The sequence below is a fragment of the Heterocephalus glaber genome, unplaced genomic scaffold (genome assembly GCF_053883595.1).
Source record: "Heterocephalus glaber isolate CG9 unplaced genomic scaffold, H.glaber_assembly_v1.0 deba00001531, whole genome shotgun sequence".
NCBI classification, from domain to species: domain Eukaryota; kingdom Metazoa; phylum Chordata; class Mammalia; order Rodentia; family Bathyergidae; genus Heterocephalus; species Heterocephalus glaber.
Genome location: NW_028258329.1, coordinates 20,450,329 through 20,460,626, shown reverse-complemented (window position 1 = coordinate 20,460,626; position 10,298 = coordinate 20,450,329). Strand labels below are relative to the sequence as shown.

The 10,298-nt window shown below is 42.4% G+C and overlaps 1 protein-coding gene across 5 annotated transcripts in view; it reads left to right on the top strand.

Annotated features, from left to right (window-relative positions):
* Window positions 1–69: 69 nt before the first annotated feature.
* The window catches only part of Fsd2 (fibronectin type III and SPRY domain containing 2), a 58,234-nt gene continuing 48,005 nt past the window's right edge, over window positions 70–10,298 (top strand). For 2 of the 5 annotated variants that reach the window (XM_087188523.1, XM_087188522.1), the window contains exon 1: window positions 843–3,355. Coding sequence is in view for 1 of the 5 variants with exons in the window: in XM_021264881.2 (XP_021120540.1) it covers window positions 512–627 (116 nt within the window). In the remaining 4 variants the exon portion in view is untranslated. Of the gene's footprint in view, window positions 209–411; window positions 628–842; window positions 3,356–10,298 lie in introns of those variants that run through there. The other 3 variants (XM_021264881.2, XM_013075102.3, XM_021264878.2) reach the window with 3 other exon arrangements.

The following is a 10,298-nucleotide window of genomic DNA, read 5'->3' as shown; positions in this document are numbered from 1 at the left end:
AATCCAGCAGCCTGGCCGCCTCTCTCACCTCACCTTGCCCACCTTTGGACAGAGTGACGCTGGAAAAATATTTGTTAGATGAACGCGTTGCTTTTTGAGCGTTCTTCACTAAGCTCTGAACTTCTCAAGAACAGGGACACGGCTGGCTCTGTCTTCAGTCATCAGGGCCCTACCGAAGAGGTGGTTCCTGCCCTGGATAATGTCGCAGGTGTGCCAGGGACATCAAACATTCAGTGTGGCTCAGCAGTTACTTACTGAGGGCCTCGAGGAGCCATGCACTAGGGAGAAGCCACAGTTTTCTGTCAGTTCCACAGGTTTTTATGAAGTGTCTGTGTGCCCCAGTACTGTGGAGGGAGGCTGAAGGGACACAAAAGGCAGTTCAAATACAATCTGTCCACTTCTTCATTTTAGAGACAAGGAAGAGGATCTTTAGATCCAGCACACTCTGGCTACACTGGCGCCCCAGCTCCTGAAGGCCTCTTGAAGGAGACCTGGCTGGTCTTTGGGCTGAATGTGCGGCCCGGATCTGGAGAGGACAGCTGCTCTGCCCAAGGAACCCAGGGCCTTGGGGGCGGTGGCCTGTCCCTCCCACGTTCCTAGGCCCTCTGAGGGTCGTCTTTACCTGAGGTAATCTATTTTCCTCAAACTATTTTACATATTATTTTAGCTAATATGATTTGATAATCTTTTAAGTATCTTTTTGCATATTCTTTACCATATGTCTTTTACTATATTTGCTTTATATTGTTTTATACTGTGTAGTCATTTCCTACTTAATTTGGTTTTTCAAAATGAAACTACAAGTGCTTCTATTTATAAAAACAATTTTTTTCATTTTGTGAGAAGGGGATAAGTTTGTGTCTTCTTAGAAAAGAATTACAAAAAAAAAACGCCAAAAATACACACCAAACTTAACAGTAGTTGTGCCAGGGTGCCTGGCTGGTTCGTGTTTGTATTATGGTTCTTTTGTAGTATTTTCTTTTTCTTTTTTTGTTACCGGGGATCGAACTTGGGTCCTTGCACTTGCAAGGCAGGCAGCAGAACCACTGAGCTAAATCCCCTGCCCTGTAGTACTTTCTTCTAAGCCAAATAGAATATGTTACTATTATGATAAAAAGGAAATATTTTAAAAGGAAGATAAATATGATTATTATAAAATAGACACTATCAAAAGAATAAAGAAGAAAGTAAAGTAACTCAAGAGACAAACTTCCCATTTTGTGTATTTTTATAGGTATGTATGCATGCAAATATGTGTGTGGGGGGGAATAATGTTGTTTTAGTCCATTCTGGCTGCTGTAGTGATTCCGCATCCAGTGAGAGCCTCCTTCCTGGTTTGTAGATAGCTTTCTTTTACTGATTCTTCACAGGACAGAAAGGGACAAGGGAGCCCCCAGGGTCAGCCTTTATAAGGACACCCATTTGATTCATAGGGGCTCCACCTTCACAATTGATGCTTCACAAATGGCACATTTCCAAATACCTCACATTGATGTATTTAATTTGGGATGACATAAACAGTCTATGACATATGTGTATTTGTGTGGTAGTTAATTTTAATGTGTCCAGTTTGACTGGGCTACAGGGTTCCCAGATATTTGGTCCAACATTATTCTGGCTGTGTCTATGAAAGTGTTTCTGAATGAGATTAACATTTGACTCTGTAAACTGGGTGTGGTGGTGCACACACTCAGGAGGCTGAGGTAGAAGGATCACCATGAGTTCGAGGCCAGCCTGGGCTACATGGCGAGACCCTATCTCAAAATAATTTTTTTTGACTCTGTAGACTGAGTAAATCAGATTTTTCTGTCTGATGTGGTTGGGCATTATCCAATCAGTTGAAGAACTGAATGGCTCAGAAACACTAGGAGAGACTTCCTCCTGCCAGCTTGCCTGCCTCTAAGCTGGGAAACCAGGTTTGTCCTCCTTCACTCACAGTAACACATTGGCCTAGGTCTTGAGCTTGCCAGCCTTCAGACTAGAACTAAGCCCTCAGCTCTCCTGGGCCTTCAGCTTCCTGACTGCTGAATGTGGGACTTGTCAGCCTCTGTAATCATGTGAGCCAGTTCATTATAATCTCTTTCTATATACCTCAACAATGGGAATCTCTAGAGATAAAGTTCCCTGTAAGAAAGAGAGAGGATCTAAGCATCTCTCAGGCCCTGAGAGCTAGCAACCATTGTGACATCTCCTTAGTTAGGAGCAGCTTAGCACCTTCAGCTTCCCCAAGGAGTGTGGGGACCAGAGGCCTGCCTGGTGCTCCCTCCCCTAGAACAGACTTCCTGCTAGAGAGGCCCAAGCCAAGCAAGGGAGATTTTAATATTAGCTAAACCAGGTTTGGCTTTTAGATTTAATACACTGAGCTAGACGTTCATTTACTGAATTTGAGACTGATTTGGAGGGGAGGCAGCAGATTAACGTGTGGCAAAGCAGCTGGGCAATGACTGAGACCTGTCAGTCAGGGAGACCTGTGTAGAACAATGTAGAAGCCCTGTACCTAATACCACCAATCAGAGAACTCTATCTTCAGTTCTTCTGGTATGAGATCAAGCAGGGTTTTGATAGGACAGCCTGGATCTGACGCCAGAAGAAAGGCTGTAAAAGCCAGTGGCCATTAACCTCATAGGGGCTGTGAGCCTTTTCAGCAGCCCTGCATGCTGCAGAGCGTACTTTTCTTACTTTAACTGGCCCACACTCACTCTGCAGCACACGTCTTTTCAGAGGACTTCTCCCTACTTTTACCTTTAATAAGTGTAAAACCTGTACGTTCTTTGCTTGTCTTGTGCAATTCTTTGAACAGGACAAGAGCCTAGAGGGGCCCCTTGAGTACCCCACTTATAGGTAGGCTGGGCAGAAAGACATAGGGTCTGCTGATTTTCATCCAGAAGGAATAATTCTCACTTTGAGTACATTTCAAAGAATGATGGGAAGAAAAGAAGCTACACTAAATACCCCAGAGTTGGGATTGCTACAACAGCCCTGCCCCACTCCGTGTGCCTGGCCATCCAGCCCCAGGACTCCAGCCCCCATGGTAAATGAAGAAACTCAGAGCACAGCGAGTGACTTACCTTGATGACACTTGAGTGGTGAGAAGTAGCAAGACAGCCGTGGCAGATCTATATTTGGACTGGCATTCATGGCAGGCCTGTTGCTATTTGTAGCTGGAAGCAGCTTGTGTTACCATCCAGCTTCAGTGTCCTGCTGGCAAAGCTCAGCTGTAGATCAAGCAGGGTGGCCTGGGGGTGGGGCACGCAGAGGTCACCAGGAAGGAAGCCTGCTGAGCAGGGATTCGGTTTTCTAGCTGAATTCCAGGTCTTCTGAATTAAGAAGTATCTAAGGACCCTTCAGTCAGCAGGCAAGTTTTTGAATAATCATGTTCTTCTAATGCAAATTGTATTATTAGAAACTCTCAGGTTACTGCTACTATGTTAATGCAAAAATCTTTCCTTAGATAGGAAGGGATATCATGGTGAATTCCAAGTGTTTAAATCACACCTAACAGCATAAATGTTTTCTGTGCCTTCATCAGCAAAGATGTACTTTACTGAACATGGGGTGATGCCAGGTACCCAAGTTTCTCATAAAATTCAGGAGAGCCCAGTGTGTCGGGCATGTTCAGTGCTGAGACTTTTTGATGGAGCAGTTTGGAATCCTGGTTGTTGTTGGCATCTGGATGGAGTATTGGGTTGATAAATATTTTTATTTTAATCTGTACCATGCATGCCTACAAATGTCATGCTTTGATTCAAACACTGAAAATCAGCTTGTTCTGCAGATAGACTACTCCTGCCAAAGGTTGCCAGTTCTGGGCTATGCTTGTAAGGCTGGTTGGAACCATTTTGCTTTTCTGTACAGCTAACATCTTAAAGCAAGCTTGTTTGTTTTCTGTTGTTGTTGTTGTTTAGCTGTAGCTCAGGAGTTACAAGGGGCTACATGGCTGAGTTTCTACAATTATATACAAAATTACATCCCTTTCTATTACAGAGAGATTTCAGTAGATTTTCAACAATGACATGACCTATAGAAGGTTAAAAAGCATTCTGAAGACTTTGCTAATTAAAACACAGAAATGCTTCTCCAGTATAAAACTAAGCAAACATCTTTTTTTTTTTAACTGCCACTTCATGGTACAGAGGTGAAGAAGTCCCCCCAATATGTTCATTGTAGATAGTGATCTGTTACTTCATTAAACTTGCTTTTCATACTTTATAAAATGACAATTCTTGGTGTTCCTTTCTTCCCAAATACTGCTTCTGTTAAGAAAAGACTGTATGTGCTGAGGAGAAGCATAATGAGAAGTGTATGTGTGAACTGTGGGCTGTGTCACACAATTCCTGCTTTGCTCCAGGCACATGGACAAGTTTGTGTTTGCGTGTTCAAAGGGCAAATGCAAACAAATGTGGGTGCATGTGTGTGCCGGAGCTCATGTGCCTGGGGTTTCCCCCTCTTGTTGGCATCTTCCCCAGAGGTTGCTGGCTGGTTCACTTTCCAGCCGATAGCTGGAAGGCTTTCTTATGACAGTTTCTGGGAGATACAGAATTCTGATTCTCTTTCTTTTGGAAATGTAAGTGTGATTTTCCTGTGGGCACATGATTTAGTGAAAACCTGGGTTTGGATCCAAGCTCTTCACCTGACTTGCTGTGTAGGCAGCACCCAGCCCAGGGCTAGGTGCAAAGTGGGTGTGGAGATCCTTGTTGGATGAGTAAGCTCCTTGCCTTCATGAGTACTCAGTTTTGCCATCCTAGAATCCAGAATGCCAGTCTCTGCCTTGGGCCCCCGGAAGCTCCTGCCATGGAAGAGTGGGAACCTGAAGCTGTGTCTCTGCCCAATTACAAGGCTGTTGTGTTTTGGTGCCTTTTCCCATCCTCAGCTGCTCTCAGGAGACAGATGTTTCCACAACAGATGCAGATGATTCCACACTGCTGCAGCCACCATGGGCTGTGCCTGCCTGGTCCTCAGCTTTCACGAGGGACCAGGCAGGAGGCTTCTGAACTAGCCCAGGTGGGAGATGCCTATTCTAGTAATGGTAACAATATATAGCAGGGCCAATATGAGCAGCAGGTAACATTTGTTGGGGACTTGCTTTGTGCCATGCACTCTGCTAAGCATTTTATACACTTATTTCATTGAAAGGCCAATCTTGTGAGCTAGACACAGTATGGTCCACAGAAGTGAAGCCCAGGGAGGTGACTTCCCTGAGGCCATTCTGCTAGGATGCAGCAAAGACAGAACACAAGGGCAGGGCCATCTAGATCCCAAGGACAGCATGGAAGGGCAGTATCTAGAGGGTCAAAACATGGAGACAGAATCAGCATAAGTGGTCACTCAGTAGATTGGATGATATGAAAGATCAGTGAAACCAGTCTCTGGTTTGGGGCCAGAGGGGGCTGGCATTACATTATTTTTAATGGGTAATAGGAATGTCATGGGCCTTATGGGGAATACCATGGCCACGAAGGGTGGAAGAAATAGCGAGTAGGGAAGGATAGAGGGCTCTCAGCAGAAAGAGCAGGCAGAGCCAAGGCCCAGGGCAGAACCACACGGCAGACACTGGGAGGGGTCAGAGGGACAGTAGCCACACACTAGAGATGCTGTGGCTGCCTGGGGAGTGAGGGGAGTGAGGGGGCCGTGTCCAAGGGAGCCCTCCGAAGGCAGGCTGCGGACCTAGCACTTCTGCCTGGGTGGCACAGGACAGTGCTGGGCCATAGGCTTGGCAGGGACACTGCAAGGACAGTCACATGGTATGTAGGCAGCAGAATGGTAACAGGTGTTTTTGAGGAAGACTTTTGCCCACAGGGTGGCACTCGATGTGCTACTGGAGCCACAGAGAGAAGTAGTATGACTTTAGCTGATGTGACCAGAACTCATGCTATAGGAGGGAGCAGACTCGTGGATCCCGGGACAGAGGGAAGGTGGCATTTCTGAGAAGTTGTACCACAGCCTAAGTGGGGTAATAATCACCAGTTTGCCCATATGGAGCCTCCTCAAGAACAGAGACTGTGTCCCCAGATTCATTGTGCCCACAACACCTAGTCCCACCTAGTCAGTCGACCCGCACCTCACCAACCCTGTGAACACTTGGTGCTGAAGCAGTGAGTGATACCCAGAGCCACAGCCTAGTATGCAGGGGATCAGCCAGAGTCACAGGGCACCTCAGTTTTCCCAGGCGACCTTTGTGTAAAGCCAGACGTCCCATGTCACTAGCCACTAGCTTTGTGATGCTGCCTCAGGAGGTACCTTCCTTTATCCCATCTCCCCAGCCAGGTCCCATGTGTGGTCCAGTCTGGCCTGGGCCAGGACACAGCAGAGCTGGCACCTTGTAGACCAAGCCTGCATGGTGAAAGTGTTCTGGAACTGGATAGTGGTAATAGATGCACAACTCTGTGAATGCACTAAAAACTACTAAACTGAGTACTTGAAAAAAGTGAGCTTTAAACCAAGTATGGTGGTACTTGCCTGTAATCCTAGCACTCTGGAAGGCTGAGGCAGCAGAATTGCAAGTTTAAGCCCAGCCTGGGGAATTTAGCAACTTAGTGAGATTCTGTCTCAAAATAAAGAATAATAAGGATCAGAGATGTAACTCGGTGTGAAGGCCCTGCGATCAATCCCCAATAATGAAAAAAAGAAGAGTGAACTTTAAACTGTATCTTTTTCTCTTTTTTTAGACAAAGTCTCTTTATGAAGTTTAGGCTGGCCTTGAACTCACTATGTAGCCCAGACTGACCTTGAATTCTAGGCAATCCTCCTGCCTCAGCTGGGATTACATGCCTGTACCATCATGCCCAGCAGTAAATTATATCTTAATAAAGCTATTATTTTAAAAAGTGTGAAATAGTTGGAAAAGATATACTTTTTGGCAAATCATAAATATTCACATTTGCAAACAAAATAATTTCATAACCTCTTTAAATTTATTCAAGGAACTCTTAAATACTATAACAATGTGATATTCTTCATCTAATATCTTAAAAATGTAAAAACGGGCCAGGGATTTAGCTCAGTGGTTCTGCCACCTGCCTCACAAGCACAAGATCCCGAGTTCGATCCCTGGTACCAAAAAAAAAAAAAAGTAAAAACAAACTCATATAATACTAGAAAATTTACATTACTCATTTTTTTTCTCCTTGAACTTGTTTTTCCATTTTACTTCTCAGCAGAATTTTGTCCTAACAATGATTTTTTCTAAATTGGGAAAGTCATTTGTTGATCATCTATGATACTTCTCTGCAAAAATATTCATATATTACTTGAGATTTAAATTTCTTATTTTCCTGAATCCTTAAGTCTCTAAATAGTATGCTTTTTCTTTCCAAATTAAGTTACCAATATAATTTTAGTCCTATGTCAGTAAAAACAGCATACATACATTACAAATTTTAATAAATTTTTTTGAAGCAGGGTCTCACCATATAGTTCAGGACCTTGAACTCACTACATAGACCAGGCTGGCATTGAACTCCTGGCAACCCTCCTGCCTCACCAGGAGTTGGGATTACAGGTATGCACCAGCACACCCAGCTGATAATTATTTTAAAAACAAAATGAAAACACATCTCCTAATGAGGTGGATGGGGATTTTCTTTTTTAAACTCGTGTATCCATGGATGAAAATTACATGTTCTAGAATACAGTGGGATTTAGAGTGAATTGTCTTGCTGGCTTTCACTTTGTAGTTGAAGCCCAAGTGATCTCATTCACCTACATAAGTAGAAGGAAATGAAAGCAGTTTATAGAGCACTGTCACTCAATCCTTTGAACTCTTTCTGAAATGGATGCCAAAATTATACAGTGATCTATCATGAAAAATTATTTTAATACTATATCAGCTGACAACTTGACTAGGTCCTTTTTCATTTTTCTTGGAAGCAAAGAACTAGAAACCACTTAACTTGAAAAACCTTTTTTCTTACCCCATCATTAATGTCACTCACTTTCTCAGTGTTGTTACCAACCCTTCAAATTGCCCTTTCCTTTAGTCAGCCTGGAGGTCTCTTAAATTCCCCACGATGAACTCTTACAGTGCAGTGTAATATCCAGGACCAGCGAGGAAAGTGATTGTACTTTTGTAATACAAGAAGAGTAATTGTGGAAAGAAAATCTGCGTGGAGCTTCAAATGCTGGTTCATTCCTAGGCAGAGAAGCTCTGGGAAAGATTAAAGGTGAGGTTGAGTATCAGGAAACTGATAGCTCTTAAAACTGTCCACATCCATGAGGCCCTTGGAGAGTCTCTTGTACATAGCACACAGTCTAAATGCTACCCTTTGAAGGAGCTTGAAGATGAACAAAGGAGAGAAAGTGGTACAAGAGGGGAAAGCCAGATGAACAGAAGGTTACTTTTAGGGTGGGATAATGTATGTTATAACAAATGTTTCCAAAACCTACTCGCTTAAAAAATAATATTTATCATCTTGCATGGTATATGAGAGTCAAGAATTTAGAACAGGGTGATAATAGCTCAGGGTCCGGTGAGCATTGTCCTCTGGTCCTCCCAGCACATCTTATGTGCAGCAATGCTTCCATCTCCCTTTGCTCACCTGCCACCTAGCCTTGGTTCACCTGTGTCTCTCTCTAGTTTTCATCCTTGTCCAGAAACTGTGAACCAGCTCTAGCCATGGAAACTCTGTTTGCCCTGCTTTGGGGTTGCAGTCACAACCTCTTCAATGAGAGCTGAGGACCTTTCCCCCAGGCTGTGTGAAAGATCCTCAAGTGGGTCCTTTGTGAGGATCTTTCTTGCAGCCTCAAGGTATCCTTTAGAATTCTCTGACATCATAGTTACTGTCCTTAATACTTGTAGCTTAATACTTCTCTATGGTAAATTGTCTTCCTCCACTGTTACATCTTTAATTCTCAGCAGACTTTAGATGGCAAGATTCTAACCTTCAGTTTACTATCCTACTAAAAAACTGAGGATTGAGAAATAAATTAATTCTAAAAACTTTGGGGTTTTGGTATATTATTTCATAGGAAATGTAATTTTGTTGCATAGAAAATAATGCAAAGACTTGGAAAGTCTTAAAAAGCTTGACATAATGAATACATAAAAAAATAACTGAGATAGCCAACTTTATGCTGTATGCAGGAGACACAAATAGATAGAAAGGATAGAAAAAACTACCCACAGAGAAAAGCCCAGGACTGTATAGCTTCAATAGTAAATTCTACCAAATATTTAAAGAAAAATTCATGCCAGTCTTTACAAACTCTTCCAAGAAATGGAAGAGGAAAAACATTTCCCAACTCATTCTATGAGCCATGTTACCCCAATACCAACACCAGAGAAGAATCACAGGGGGAAAAAAACCTATTCTAAAAATGTTAACATCATGACCAGGTGGACTTATCTAGGAATGCAAGATTTTTTTAACCACACATTTAACAATAAATTCTTAAATATGGCACCAGAAGTATAAGGACAAAAAGGAAAAACTAGATAAATTGGATTTCACCAAAATTAAAATCACTTGTGCTTCAAGGGACGCAATGAGGAAAATGAAAAGGCAACCTCCAGAATGAGGTGAAAATATTTGTAACCCTTGTATCTAGAAGCACTAGTGTTCAGAATATATGAAAAGCTCTTACAACTCAACTATAAACAGGAAATAGCACAATTTTAAAAGTAGACAAAATATTATAGGGCCAGGGATTTAGCTCAGTGGTACTGTTGCCTGCCTCACAAGCACAAGGACCCGAGTTTGAGCCCCGGTAACAAAAACAAAAACAAAACATTATATACACATTTCTCCAAAGAAGATATAAAAATGGTCAATAAATACATAAAAGATACTTGACATCATCATTTATCAATGAAATGTAGATCAAAACCACAATGAGATACCACTTAATACCTACCAGGATGAATGTGATCAAAAAGTCAGATAATAGCAAGTGCTGACAAGGATATAGACAAGTCAGAACATGCAGTGTTGCAGTAACTTTGAAAAATTGCTTGGCAATTCTTCAGAAAGTGAATATAAAGTCACCATTGACCCAATAATCCCACTCTTAGGGGAAAATATATATCTATATATCTATATCTATATCTGTATCTGTGTCTGTGTCTGTGTCTGTATCTGTGTCTGTGTCTATGTCTGTGTCTCTGTATCTGTGTCTGTGTCTATGTCTGTGTCTGTATCTGTATCTGTATATGTGTCTATCTATCTATATCTCCAGGAGAGATGAAAGCATATATCCATAAAAAACTTGCACATAAAAGTTTCAGCATCATTATAATAGACAGAAGATGGAAACACCCAAATGAAATGGGAAACAACCCAAAGCAACTAATCGCTAGATAAACA